The 15,911-nt window shown below is 41.4% G+C and overlaps 1 protein-coding gene across 1 annotated transcript in view; it reads left to right on the top strand.

Moving 5' to 3' along the window:
- Positions 1-7,851: 7,851 nt before the first annotated feature.
- The window catches only part of ANXA10 (annexin A10), a 74,930-nt gene continuing 66,870 nt past the window's right edge, over positions 7,852-15,911 (top strand). The window contains exon 1 of the mRNA XM_043487102.1: positions 7,852-8,082. Within this exon, the coding sequence (XP_043343037.1) occupies positions 8,065-8,082 (18 nt within the window). The 5' untranslated portion in view covers positions 7,852-8,064. The remainder of the gene's footprint in view (positions 8,083-15,911) is intronic.

Genomic DNA, 15,911 nt, shown 5'->3' with positions numbered 1-15,911 from the left:
TCAGCAGGGCCTGCTGGTGCGTCAGGGCACACAAAGGCTCTGAGGGTGAGACCCAGATCCTGGTTTGAGCAGCTGGCTGGGTCGTGGGAGGAATGTGGTGGCTTTGCCTCACATGGGAGGGTGGGCTGCATTGAGGTGAATAAAAATGTCTGGTCCTTCCTGATACATTAAAAAAAAACGTTATTGGGGTATAGTTGCTTTACGGTGTTGCGCTGGTCTTTGCCATACAGGAGAGGGAATCAGCTGCACGTACACGCATCCCCTCTGTTTAATCTCCTTCCCTTTCAGGCCACCACGGGCGCCCTGCTGGCTCTGACGGTGAAGACTGCCTGCAGTGCCGGAGACCCGAGTTAAATCCTGTGTCGGGAAGACCCCTGGAGAAGGGAATGGCAACCCACTCCAGTATGCTTGCCTGGAGAATCCCATGGACAGGGGAGCCTGGGGGGCTGCAGCCCACGGGGCTGCACCGCGTCGGACATGACCGCGTGACTGACACCTTTGCTGGGTCGCAGGGCACTGAGTGCAGCCGCCTGAGCTACGCCGGCCGTGCTCATCGGCTACCCCCAGTGTCAACAGGCACGTGCGCCAGCCCCGGCCTCTCATCCATCCTCTCCCTCCTCGGTGTCTGTGCATTTGTTCCTTTGTTCTCTATGTCTGAATATATATTTCCGCTTTGTAAATAAGATAATCTATATCAATTTTTTTGACTTCCATATATATATGCATTAACACATGATATTTGTTTTTCTCTTTTTTAGACATTCAAGTGAGGGTGTTGAATAAACATTTTGGAACTCAAGGCCAATCCGAAAATTGGGACTCCTAAGTAGACAGATGGTTTCAAAGCTCAGGAATTAAATGAGATAAATTAGGGCAAGTGTTTACACAGAAACAGAAAAGGACCTAATACTAATCAGGGGACATTTCCAAATAGGAAGGTCCCGGGGAAGAGGAGACGTTCACAGAGCAGGAGACTGAGACAGTGCAACCCCTGCAGTCAGAGTAAGGCGAAGCATCCCTCACTGCAGTCAGGGAGTAATGCCTAGGACCTTGGAAAACCAGCTGCATTGGGTTAACATTAATTACTTTCTTGCAGATGTTCACTGCTGTTCTAATTCTGCAAAAGTCTAAATTATATACTTCAGTTCAGTTCAGTTCAGTCACTCAGTCATGTCCGACTCTTTGCGAACCCATGAATTGCAGCACACCAGGCCTCCCTGTCCATCAATTGTTTTCAAACATTGTATTTAGCTACTAATACATCTAGTATTTCCACAGTGTCTGATTTCTGCCCAGTTTTCAAGTACTTTCAAGGGATTTAAAGATAACCAAGAAAATTAAGCATTGTTATATAGGTCTTTGATACCAGGTGACAATTTGAGTAAAAATTTTCCTACTTTTCCTATTTGTAGCATTGTGTTTCCCCAGTTATGTTTGATTTTAACTCTGAAAACAAGATGTATCTAAGAAAGTAAGAAGAGCAAAATTAATAGTCATCAGGGAGTTCGTGCTTTTCAGTGTATTTATTAGAAACTGAGATGATGATAATAATGATTCAAGAGCAAATCCTTCTGAACCAAATTTGTCAACTTGTAAACTGGTAAATATTTCAATGAGACATTCACAATGTTCATATTACTCAGAGCTTCACAGAACTGAATTACGTTCTTGTGAAAAACCAAACAAACAAACAAACTTCTCTTGTTCCTACCACAATACTGATCTGAATATGCTTTGCAAAGCTTCCCCTCTTTTAAAACACTGGAATGCTTGCTGGTTTACTATTACTCTCTCATTCCAGCTACCAGCAGCATTCACCCACAGGGATTTGAGAAAATCATTTATTTATCTCATTATGATACAATATACCTGAAAAATATTTATATTTTTTACCAATTGTGCACTAATACTCTAAGGAAATCTCTTTAAAGAAAGAAAATTTTAATACTTAGAAGATTATGTTCACAGGATTTTTACTAATTACATTTCATGCATAAAGAGAGAACATCCAGGACTTCCCTGGTGGTCCAGTGGTTAAGAATCCACCTGCCAATGCAGCGGACACAGGTTCAATCCTTGGTCTGGAAGGATTCCACATGCTTCAGAGCAACTAAACCTGGGAGCCACAACCACTAAGCTTGTGCTCTAGAGCTCAGGAGCCACAACAAGAGAAGCCAGTGAAATGAGGATCTCACACACCACAACTTCAGAGTAGACCCTGCTTACCACAGTTAGAGAAAAGCCTATGCAGCAACAAAGACCCAGAACAGCCAAACATAAATAAATAAATGTTGTTTTTTTTTTTAACAGAGAGACACAGAGAGAGAATGTCCAGGAATGTTAAAGTCAAATGGCTGTGTAGACTCAACCACTGTAGATAAAAAATTATAGTAGATAACAATTATAGAGCCAGATGAAATAAAAAGTTGAAAATGTAAAGGCAATAGAAATTATCCAAAATCAGATAGAGGCTACAGGAAATTTTGCTCTTTAAAAAAAAAAAAAAAACTGTTCTTAAGAGTAAGAAATGTGTTTGCAACAAAAAGAATAAAATACCTAGGAATAAGCCTACCTAAAGACACATAAGACCTGTATGCAGAAAACAGTAAGACTCTGATGAAAGAAACCAAAGATGACACAAACAGATGGAAAGACATACCACGTTCCCAGACTGGAAGAATAAATACTGTGAAAATGACTATACTACCTAAAGCAAACTACAGATTCAATGCAGTCCCTATAAATTACCAAAGATATTTTTTTTCACAGACCTAGAACAAATAATTTTACAATTTGTTTGGAAGCACAAAAGACCCCAAGTAGCCAAAGCAATCTTAAGAAAGAAAAACAGAGCTGGAGGAATCAACCTTCCTGGCTTCAGACACACTACAAAGCTACAGTCATTGAAACAGTATGGCACTGGCACAAAAACAGAAATACACATCAATGGAACAAGGCAGAAAGCCCAGAGATAAACTCATGCACATACTGGCACCTTATCTTTGACAAAGGAGCAAGAACATACAATGAAGAAAAGACAGACTCTTCAATAAGTGGTGCTGAGAAAACTGGACAGCTATGTGTAAAAGAATGAAATTAGAACACTTCCTAACACCATACACAAAAATAAACTCAACATGGATGAAAGGTCTAAATGCAAGACCAGAAACAATAAAACTTTTAGAGTTAAACATAGGTAGTATTCTGTATGACATAAATCACAGTAAGATCCTCTATGACCCGCCTCACAGAGTAATGGAAATAAAAACAAAAATAAACATATGGAGCCTAATTAAACTTAAAAGCTTTTGTACAGCAAGGGAAACTACAAACAAGATGAAAAGGGAACCGTCAGAATGAGAGAAAATAATTGCAAATGAAGCAACTGACAAAGGATTTATCTCCAAAATATATAAGCAGCTCATGCAGCTCAATATTGGAAAAACAACACAATCAAAACATGGGCAGAAGACCTAAACAGACATTTGTCCAAGGAAGATGTACAGATGACCAATAAACACATGAAAAGATGCTCAACATCACTCATTATTAGAGCAATTAAAATTAAAACTATATGAGGTATCACTTCACATGGTTAGAATAAAAGTTTTAGTCACTCAGTCAGGTCCAACTGCAACCCCATGGACCCCTAACCCACCAGGTTTCTCTGTCCATGAAATTTTCCAGGCAAGAATACTGGAATGGGTTGCCATTTCCTTCCCCAAGGGATCTTCCCAACCCAGAGATTGAACCTGGGACTCCTGAACTGCAGGCAGATTCTTTACTGTCTGGGCCACCAGGGAAGCCCTCAGTTAGGATGAAGTGAAGTGAAGCGAAAGTTGATCGGTCATGTCTGACTCTTTGCAACCCCATGGACTATACAGTCCGTGGAATTCTCCAGTCCAGAATACTGGAGTGCGTAGCCTTTCCCTTCTTCAGGAGATCATCCCAAGCCAGGGATCGAACCCAGGTCTCCCTCATTGCAGGCAGATTCTTTACCAGCTGAGCCACAAGGGAAGCCCAAGAATAGTGGAGTGGGTAGCCTACCCCTTCTCCAGTGGATCTTCCTAACCCAGAAATCAAACTGGGGTCTCCTGCATTACAGGCAGATTCTTACCAATGGAGCTATCAGGGAAGCCCTCAATTAGAATGGCCATCATCAAAAAAAAAAGCAAAAATCTACAAACAATAAATGCTGGAGAGGATGTGGAGAAAAGGGAACACTCTTGCACTGTTAAAGGGAATGTAAATTCATACAGCTACTGTGAAGAACAGTATGGAGATTCCTTAAAAAATTAGGAATAAATCAACAACATGACTCAGCAATCCCTGGGCATATACCCTGAGAAAACCACAACTCAAAAATACACATGTACCTCAGCGTTCACTGCATCTTTATTTATAATAATGCTGGACATAGGAGCAACCTAGATGTCCATCAACAGCTGAATGGATAAAGAAGATGTGTTACATACATACAATGGAATATTACTCAGTCATGAAAAGGAATGACTTTGAGTCAGTTATAGTGAGGTGGATGAACACAGAGTTTATTATACAGAGTGAAGTAAGTCAAAAGAAGTATTGTATATGTGTGTGTCAATCAGTTGTGTCTGACCATTTGTGACCCAATGGTCTGTGTGTAGCCTGCCAGGCTCCCCTGTCCGTGAGATTTCTCCAGCTGCAATACTGGAGTGGGTTGCCATATCCTACTCAAGGGTATCTTCCTGACCCAGGAATCACACTTGGTCTCTTACATTGGCAGGCAGATTCTGAGCCACCTGGGAATACTAAAGCATATGTAGAGAATCTAGAAGAACGGTCCTGATGAGCCTAGTGGAGAGCAGACTTGTGGATGCGGGGAGGAAGGAGAGGGTGGGGCAGACTGGGAGGTCACACTGACATGTACACACAGCCGTGTGTGAGACAGCGAGTGGGAAGCTGCTGTGAGCACAGGGAGCTCCGCCCCGCGCTCTGTGATGACCCAGTGGGGCGGGTGTGGGGGTGGGAGGGAGGCTCCAGCGGGAGGGCGTATATATAATTATCAGTGATTCGCGTTGTTCTAAAACCAACAAAACATTATAAAGCAATTTCCGCCATGAAAAAAAAAGTGTGAATGTGAGGCTTTCAGACCTGAATTTGTGGCTCTTTGATTCCTGATCTTCTCAACCCCCATAGCTACAATGATGCAAATCAGCAGAAGAAAACTATGGTATCAAGGGACAGCAAGGGAATTCCAGAAAAACATTTACCTCTGCTTCACTGACTACACTAAAGCCTTTGACTGCATGGATCACAACAAACTGTGGAAAGTTCTTAAAAAGATGGGAATACCAGACTATCTTATCTGTCTCCTGAGAAACCTGTATGCAGGTCAAGAAACAACAGTTAGAACCTTGTATGGAACAACTGACCAGTTCAGGTTGAGAAAGGAGTATTCCAAGGATGTTTATTGCCACCCTGTTTACTTAACTTAGATGTTAAGTACATCATGTGAAATGCCAGGCTGGATGAGTTACAAGCTGGAAACAAGATTGCTGGGAGAAATATCAACAACCTCAGATATGTATGATACTACTCTAATGGCAGAAAGTGAAGAGGAACTAAAGAGCTTATTGATGAGGGTGGAGGAGAGTGAAAAAGCCGGCTTAAAACTCATTATTAAAAAAACTAAGATCATGGCATCTGGTCCCATCACTTAATGGCAAATAGAAGGGGGAAAGGTGGAAACAATAACAGATTTCCTCTTCTTAGGCTTTAAAATCACTGCCGCTGGTGACTGCAGCCAAGAAATTAGAAGACAGTTGCTTCTTGGCAGGAAAGCTGTTAACAAACCTAGACAGTGTCTTAAAGAGCAAAGACGTCACTTTGCCGACAAAGGTCCGACTAGTCAAAGCTATGGTCTTCCATCTCATTAGAACTGGTTCAAATGAATTCTTTTTAACGGCTGAGTAATATTCCATGGTGTATATATGTATCACAGCTTTCTTATCCATTTGTCTGCGGATGGGCATCTAGGTTGCTTCCATGTCCTGGCTATTATAAACAGTGCTGTGATGAACATTGGGGTGCACGTGTCTCTTTCAGATCTGGTTTCCTCAGTGTGTATGCCCAGAAGTGGGATTGCTGGGTCATATGGCAGTTCTATTTCCAGTTTTTTAAGAAATCTCCACACTATTTTCCATAGCGGCTATGCATGAGACAAGTGCTCGGGCCTGGTGCACTGGGAAGACCCAGAGGAATCGGGTGGAGAGGGAGGTGGGAGGTGGGGATCGGCATGGGGAATACGTGTAAATCTATGGCTGATTCATATCAATGTATGACAAAACCCACTGGAAAAATAAATAAATAAATAAAGGGGAAAAAAATTTTAAAATGGAAAAAAAAAAAAAGCTATGGTCTTTCCAGTAGTCATGTACAGATGTGAGAGTTGGACCATAAAGAAAGTTGAGCTTTTGAACTGTGGTGCTTTTGAACTGTGGTGCTGGAGAAGACTCTTGAGAGTCCCTTTGACAGCAAGGATATCAAACCAGTCAATCCTAAAGGAAATCAACCCTGAGTATTCATTGGAAATACTGATACTGAAGCTCCAACACGTGTGCCACCTGATGGGAAGAGCTGACTCATTAGAAAAGATCCTGATGCCAGGAAAGATTGAAGGCAGAAGGAGAAGGGGGGCGACAGCGGATGAGATGGTTGGATGGTATCACCAATGCAACATACATGAACTCGGGTAAACTCCAGGAGATGGCAAGGGACAGGGAAGCCTGCAGTTCATGGGGTCTCAAAGAGCCAGACAGGACTTGGTGACTGACCCACAACAACAACAAATGAACACTGGATTGTTCACTAAGTGGCAAGTAGCAGTAAAATGCTATAATACATATTTATTTTGTGATTTTGGGGAAATAATGTATGAAACATATGCTTACAGATATTTCCTAACAATATGTTGGACTTTGAAGCTGTCTTTAAAAATGTTTCCTCAAAATGTAATAAGGCTAAATCCTAAAATAATGTATATACATAGGAAAGTGTACAAATGAAAGTGAAAGTCACTCAGTCGTGTGTGACTCTTTGTGACCCCATGGATTATACATGGATTTCTCCAGGCCAGAATACTGTAGTGGGTAGCCTTTCTCTTCTCCAGGGATCGAACCCAGGTCTCCCACATTGCAGGCGGATTCTTTACTAGCTGAGCCACCAGAGAAGCCCAAGAATACCAGATTGGGTAGCCTATCCCTTCTCCAGCAGATCTTCCCAAACCAGGAATCAAACCAGGGTCTCCTGCATTGCAAGCGGATTCTTCACCAACCGAGCTATGAGGGAAGCCCAAGTGTACAAATGATGGTGCACGTATATGATTTCTCCAAAACTTCTCCTGTTGGGTAATCATTTCTTTCCTAAATAAACTATTTTGTAACATAAGATACATAACAGTTTAATATATTTAGTGAATGGTATGTGTGTTAGTCGCTCAGTCGTGTGGAACTCTTTGCGACCCCATTGACCATAGCCTGTCAGGCTCCTCCATCCACGGGATTTTCCAGGGAAGAATACTGGAGCAGGTTGCCATTTCCTTCTCCAAGTGAATGGTATAGATGCATATAAAAACCTAGCCATGTGAAGCATGAAGCTAGAGGCTGGAGGAACTGAAAAAGTCTGAGTGTTAAAAACAACAAAGCAGAAAATAAATCATTAACTATGTGGTTAATCAACCCACTTTCCATAAGTCACCAGCTTTCTCAAAAGATTACACTGCTTTGATTGGTTCGATAATTAATGTTTCTTAAATCAACACAGAGCCAGGGGTTAGGCTACTGGTTCTGTTTGTTTTGTGCATTAATTCTGCCTGTGACTGGTGGCTCAGTATATTAATAAATGCTTGTCCATAACTGACCCTGTGTTTTCTTGCTTGAGAAACCAAAGTGGACAGTAGACATACTTAAATTGGATTGAACAGTGAACTTCAGTTCTTTCTAGGGACACGGTGAAACAAGCCTTTCAACTGACCACACACTAAACACCTTCTGATCTGCCCTGAAGTTAAACACCATCATCAAAATGTTTTGCGGAGACTATGTGAGTATGATGGCTATTTTCATAAAACTTTACAGTTTTTTGAGATATGAACCTTGTTTACAAAATTTCATTTGTGGTACTTGGCATTTTCAATAAGAAATATTGGTGTTTTAATTTATCTTCATTAAAGTTTTAATGAGTAGGTGTTCAATGTAACTATTAAACAAAGTTTGTGTTATTAAATATCAAATTCATGCTAATTTTGAAATAATGTATTATTCTCTAGAGGCAATTCAGTGATCCCTACTTTCTAAGTCACCTGACTCAGAATTCTAGCTGAAGTAGTAATAAGCTATTTTTGTCTCCATACTTACTTCTCTCTATAAGAAACCAAAAGTAAACCTGATTGCTAATTTTTATTTAAAATTTATGGTATGTTCAGAAAATACAGTTTATTTTTTAAGAATTATTTTGAATTTAAACAAATGTAAGACTTAGTTTAGTCATTTTATTTTTTTCCTTGTCTGAGTCACTTTGATCCAATTGCTCTAATAGTCCATGAACTTTGGAAGAGCCCATAGAGACACTGAGTTATTTAAATGTACATCATTTGAAAAGATATCCACTTCACACAGCCTTGGAAATCATATATACATTTGTTAAGGATTTTCTAAAAATCTGTATCATTAAAAATTCTTTCCAGAAGCCTTTTATTTTTAGTGCAAAAATTTTATGCAAGAAAAGAAAACACCTATTTGGTTAAACTTTGGCACAAAAATGATGTTATTTACCCATTTACAAGGTATTAATCCCTAGAAATTTTTATTTACTTATATTTTTTTTCAAATTAAATATTGAATGGGACCTAAAAAGTAGCTACTTTCCATCACTGCTGGTTCATGAATCTTAATTTTATCTTGAGATTTCAGGATCTTATTTGCAGTTGAAACTTCCTTTATCATCTTATTAATTGTAAGGCAGTTACATTCTACTACAGAAACAGAAGTTGTTACATAATTTAGACTAGCACAGTAAATGATTTAATTTGTAAAATAAGTTGTTTTCTCCCAATTATTACTTTCAAATAATTGTACGTGGATGAATGGAAAATTTCTCCCTTTTTGTTCATTCAAGTACAATTATTTGGAAGTAATTAAAACTATATTCTGTGTGGTACATATGGTTTTACATTAACATTTACATGTCAATCTATCAAAAGATATATTCATAGAATATTTAAATTACATTTCAGAGACTACTCAAAGTTACCAATGATAACAAGCTTTTAAAGAAATACAACAGTTTGCCATGCTTCTGTAGATAAAGAAGAATATCAGAGATTAAAGAGTTAGATTTCAGCAGACTTAAACTTTCATTTAAAGTGTTCTGATCATCTATTTCAGAGATAAACATTAGATTTTATAAATTATCTCAGAAACTTGTGATGATAAATGGTTTTACATAATAATGTTATTATATTTTAATATTTATATTCTTTAGGATTTATATTTATAAATCCAGTTTTATATATATATATATATATTTATATATATATATATATATCCTTAAGATTTATGGACTAACTAGGAAGAATTGGATATTAAAGAGGCCAATATATGAAGTCAAGTTCACCTGTTTAATCTCCATTCTGGGTGTGTGTCCTTCAGCTAAAGGCAGGCTTTTGCATAATAAGCCAAAGTCCTCAAGTCAGAGGGGAGATAATTACTGACTGGGTTGCTTGTCAAACTATTAAGTTTAAATTAAAGTTAAATTATTGACTGAGCCTTCTTCTCAGCAGCTCTGACTGAATGACACCTGAATTCACCCCCTTGGTATAAACACATGACTATCTTTAGGGCCACCAAAATAAAGCGTTATGTCAGTTACAAAACAGAAAATTTAAACAGAAATCAAGCAAGAGGCAAGAATTAGAGTAAAGCAGTTGTATTTCTATAGGAAAGAAGCATATGCACTCCTTGAAAATTGCTTTCCAGAATTTTGGAGTTAGATGACCCTCGGGGATTAAAGTAATTCAAGTGGGTTAATTACATCAAGAAGGTAAATTCACCTTCCTGTAAGTATTTTACAGGTGTAAGTATTTTATAGGTGTGCTTGACTGTAAAACTGTTAAAAGCAAGATTTAATGAAATGACTTGGCAAGCCTGGAATTGTTTCGAGTTACTACCTAGCCAGATATAAATCACCCGTCAGGAAGATGGTATCATAACATGTCTCTTGGAGTGGAAGAAATTTCACTGCAGAACGTTACCAAGAACCTGCCCAAATCAGTATCTAAACCAAGGCTCTTTCTGACACTGTAACTCAAGCTCTTATCCACAGAAGAGCACTGTCTCTTCCACGTACATCGCCCTGATTCTTCTACCAAAACTGTGGGCTGTTTTGGTCCTGTTTTGTCATCAACTGATTCCCCTTTTCGTATGCGTGCTCAGTCACTAGTCATCTGACTCTTCTGTGATTCCATGGACTGTAGCCCACCAGCCTCCTCTCTCCACAGGATTTCCAAGGCAAGAACAGTGGATTGGGTTATCATTTCCTCCTCCATCATTTTGTACAGTAGCATTTTATTTATTATAGACTCCTTTATTTGGTAGCACTCTTCCTTTTTGCCTCAAAGGAAATTTTAGTCCTTTTCCTTTCCTTTTGACAATTTTCCTATTTCTACCACATTTACTGACTCTGAAAAAAGTTAATCATAGGAAGATTACAAGCTATATATGTCGAGCCCACATTCCATACCTGAATTTACATTTTATTTTACACAGAGAGAAGTTATCACTATTAAAATTTCCTGAGTCTGTGATAAACAGCAGGAGCTTTGCACGCCTTGTCTGATGGGACAGTCACTGTGAATCTTTTTACAAGAATACTCCTGGACATGCAAAGGTCCTTCCATTCTTCTTGGAGGCTCCAGACATTCTGCTCAGTGGTTTTAAATATATTGTTTTTAGGTTTCACAACCTTCAAGGAAAATTTTATCTACCAGCTTCCATATGAATATACTGAGGCTTAGGGAAGTTAAATAATTTTTCCAGGAATGAAAAGGCAGGAAGTGGTGAAACAGAATGTAACTCCAAAACTGTATCCGTCCCAGTTAGAGGTTAAACAGATCTAAGTGTGACTGCTGTGTGTTAGTCGCTCAGTCGTGTCCGACTCTCTGCACCCCATGGACTGTGGCCATCCAGGCCCCCCTGTCCGTGGGATTCTCCAGGCAAGAATACTGGAGTGGGTTGCTATGCCCTCCTCCAGGGGATCTTCCCTACCCAGGCTCCTGCACTGCAGGTGGATTCTTTACCAGCTGAGTTACCAGGGAAAACCCCTAAGTGTGATTATCCTACATAATTAGAGGTTATGTTATGAAGGAAAGAGCAGACCCTTTGTCAGTCCAATTGAGAGTGGAAATTAGCAGCAGTATTTTCACAGAGATGCTGTTACTCATAGCTTTGCTTCCAGAATGGCCTGAGAACAGTCTGACAACGGCAGCTGAGCTAACATCTAGAATGGGCAACCAGGCATTCTGCATTTCAGTCCAACTAACACGAAACAAGGCTCAATATTAAAGAATCCACCTGTCAAGGCGGGAGGCACAGACTTGAGTTGGATCTCTGGGTGGAGAAGATCCCCTGGAGTAGGAAATGGCAACCCACGTCAGTGTTCTTGCCTGGGAAATCCCATGGACAGGGAAGCCTGGACGGTGACAGTCCATGGGGTCGAAAACAGTCGGACATGACTGAGGACTGAATAACAGCAACATGAATTAAATGCACGGCTGCTTGTGTGTGAATGGAGGTGAGGAGGGCAGACAGGCAGTAAATCAGAAGCAAGTCCAGGCTTTCAATCCTGGAGGGCCTGCAGGCTGAGAAGGCCTCCCTCCCCTGGGGGCAGAAGCTGGGAGGGACAAGATCTTTTTAAAAAAAATTTTATTGGAGTACAGTTGATTCAAAGGCAAGATCATTTTAAAAGCAGATTTTTCCTATAGAAAAGGGTTCCTGAGAGAAACATTCCAAGCTAGAAATGTGATTTTGATAGCTTATCTACAGTATGACTCACTGAACAAATAATAAGAAAAGGTTATTCGTACTGCGATTGCATTGTACTATCACAGGACTGCATTGTCTGAACTTGACATGCTAGGATTTAACAAGACTCATGACTCATGTGGGTGAGGGCCTCCACTGCAACTGAAGCTTCTGTTGAACTCATGCATACTGGGCTGGAAAATTTGATGCAGTCACGATTTCCTTGTAGTCATATATAAGCATATTGCTAATAATATTTCAAAACTCCTTTAACAGCTGTGGATTGCTTTATTGTGAAAGCAGGGCAAACATAACTGCGCAAGCACTCGGGGCCAGCTTCACCTCCAAGGCTCTGTGCTGAGGACCATTTACCAAGCTTTGTTGTTGTTTAGTCACTCAGTCGTGTCCGACTCTTTTCGACCCCATGAACTGTAGCCCGCCAGGCTTCTCTGTTCACGGGACTTCCCAGGCAAGAATACTAGAGTCGGTTGCTCCAGGGGATCTTCCCCACCCAGGGACTGAACCCGCATCTCCTGTTTTGGCAGGCGGGTTCTTTACCACTGAGCATCACCTGGGAAGCCCTTACTTAAGCTTTCTGCATCTCAATTTTCCTACCTGTGAGGAGGGTGATATGGGCTTCCCAGGTGGTGCAAGTGGTGAAGAACCCACCTGCTAATACAGATTAGACATGAGAGATGTGGATTTGTTCCTTGGGTCAGGAAGATCTCCTGGAGGACGCCATGGCAACCCCCTTCAGTATTCTTGCCTGGAGAATCCTGTGGACAGAGGACAGAATCCCGTGGCTGCAGTCAATGGGATCGCAAAGAGTTGGACATGACTAAGCAACTTAGCACAGAACACAGCACAGTGAAGTGGGTGGAATAATAGCACCTCTATTATATGAGTCTCTCGAGGGTTACTTGGCAAGTAAAGCTCTGAGAAGACCTGGAGCACAAACACACCTGGGAAAGCGAACTCTTATTAGCAGCTTTATTAAGTAGCTGTGCCAGAGTTTGAACCCAACTAATGCAGAAGCCCTGGCCCTCAACATCCTAGCACACGGCTTCTAGAGAGGTTAAGTATGCACCATTACTAATGCGCTCATGCACATAGACACACATACATGTATGTATATTCATATATGTGTGTGTAAGTATTCATAACATTTATGAGCAAATTTGAATACCAGCAAAAGCTCCATGGGTGGAAATAGAAATATATTCTCTTATATGAATAAATTCTCTTTATCTGTAAATAGCTTCTACCATGCTAAAGAGTTTTTCACAATCCCACTTCCTTCGCCAGTTATTGCAAACTCTGCTTTTCATGGCACAAGTCCTCCAAGGTGTATTGTACTTGTGTTATCCAGCTCCTCGCCTCTGAATCTCCCTGGCTCCATCCTACCTGGGCTGTCGCCCGCCCCCTCCACCAGCAGGGTCCTGTGGAGGTTGGCAGTGACCTCCATGACCTGACCTATACCCCATTCTCTGCCTTCTCTTGCAGACATATGGGTGAGGTCTAACTCAGACTCTTTGCCAGGGAAAGCCCCAGGGCTAAATCCTTGACCTTCTCTCTTTCCTACTTATAGCCACTCCTTCGGTCATAGCATCCAATCTACTGGTTTCAATTACAATCTACACACAGAGCCTTCTTGGAATGTACATCTCAACTCAGCACCTGTGCCTGAATCCCAGATTCATATAAGCAGGTGTCTACTCAGGAAGTGAAAACTTGCTCCATCCTTGGTTTAGGTCAGAGGGAAAGAAAGGTAAAACCTTGAAAATCAGAGTTACTCCTGCCTCCTCTGATTCTCATGAGCCTGTGTGTGCTCAGTCGTGTCCGACTCACTGTGACCCCATGGACTGTCGCCCACCAGCCTGCTCTGTCCATGGGATTCTCCAGCCAAGAACACTGGAGTGGGTTGCCGTTTCCTTCTCCAGGGGATCTTCCCGACCAGGGACCAAACCTGAGTCTCTGGCACTGCAGGCGGATTCTTCAGCACTGAGCCACCTGGGAAGCCCTCGGTCTCCCTCACACCTCACAACGATCCACCAGCAGAACCTGTAGGCTCCACACTCACAGTGCTCACTACACGACCCCTCTCGCCGCTCCTCTGCAGCCAGCAACACCGTTACCTGATGGCTTCCTGCAGCTGCCTCCTACCTGGGCTCCCGCTTCTCTCTCTGCTCTAACTTCTGGGTCCTGGGGACACAGCAGTGAGTACAACTGTCAAAAACACGAATTCCACTGATGACAAATTCCATTGATGATGGTGTAGGGACCACATCATTCAGGAGTGAGTTACAGAGGAGGAGGTAAAAACGTTAAAGAGGAGCATGGGAACAAGCTTCTGCTCTTGGTCTACAAGTTATTATTCACCGTGACAGCAAGGATGAAACCCGGTTTCATGTTGTAGTATCATTTTCATTTTCCAAAGTGCTTACAGTGTACAGACTACAGGGTCTGTGGAAGATAAGACACCTTTCTCACATACCTCTCTGGATATGCTGACTTCTTGTAAATGCTCAAGGTTTCCAGGTGACTGCAAATTATCAGGAAAGATATTTTGACATTATACGTCTACTCTCATTAACACACAGTGCTCATTTCCATAGCATCAGGGCAAAGCCAGAACCAACTGCAAATGTAAATAGCACTAGGAGTTGTAAAACCCAAGGAACAAGAAAAATATGATTGATGATAATTTTATGTTTTCTAATTAATCAACCCACTTAACAAACAGTACAAGGACGTCATCAGTTTATCACAAATCACTTTCAAAAACTATACTTCTTTTGTTAAGTCTCGAGATTAAATTCTGAAGCAGTGACGACTGAGCAATGAGACTTACGGTTACTCTAATGAATCATGCATTCCCAAGATAACAGGAAGTGGGGAAAGCAGATAGAGAGACGGCTCAGAGGGCGTTACCTGCTGATACTGCATTTCTGTAGCACTGCCTGTAGACCAACGCCCAGCCCTCCACCTACCACTGATTTCTGCCATCAGTGCAAACTTCTTATAATCGTTCATCAAAAGCAAAAAGATTACGGGAATTTTTTAAATGTATTTCAGAGTTCACATCATCAGTCTCCCTCCTTTAGCCTCTCTGGAATTGTCTTCAAGACAATTGTCTGCTTATAGCCTGTGGACATGCCTTTCTCATCCAAGGAGTAGAAAAGACTGCTTCTTAAGACTCATCTTCTTTGTCACCATCCCGTCTTATTGACACAGGAGAGAGAGTGGATCACGTCCGAGTCCCTGGGGCGGCCGCCAAGTGTGGCTTCTTGGCTTAGAGCAGGGAAAGAATTCAAGAGTGAGCGATGGTGCTGTGTGTGTGTGTGTGTGTGTGTGTGTGTGTGTGTGCGTGTGTGTGTGTCTGTGCTCAGTCATGTAAAGAAGGTTTACTCAGAGATACACACTCCATAGACAGCGTGTGGGTCATCTCAGGAGGCAAGAGCAGGCCCCTGGGCATGGGGAGTCAGTTTTTATAGCAGTGGGAAATTTCATAGGCTAATGAGTGGGAGGAGTATTCCAGTTATTTTGGGGGAAGGGGCTGTGATTTCCAGGAATTGGGTCACTGCCCACTTTCTGACCTTGGGGTCATGGTGCCTGGGGTGTGTCACTCAGCTTGCTGGTGTATTCCAGTGCGTACTGAGGCTCAAGGTCAAGTGGAGGTCAACCCATCCGCCATTGTATACCTATTTGGGTCTAACCAGTTTACGTCATGTCTTTGGGCTATGTCATTCCTTCAAAGGTTATGCCCTACACCCTTCCTGTCTCATTATCACTGTGCAGAGTTGTGAATACAGTCTTTCTAAATTATACTTTGATGTATATAACCTTCAGACA

The sequence above is a fragment of the Cervus canadensis genome, chromosome 14 (genome assembly GCF_019320065.1).
Source record: "Cervus canadensis isolate Bull #8, Minnesota chromosome 14, ASM1932006v1, whole genome shotgun sequence".
Taxonomy (NCBI): domain Eukaryota; kingdom Metazoa; phylum Chordata; class Mammalia; order Artiodactyla; family Cervidae; genus Cervus; species Cervus canadensis.
This window is presented reverse-complemented; position numbering and strand designations above follow the sequence as displayed.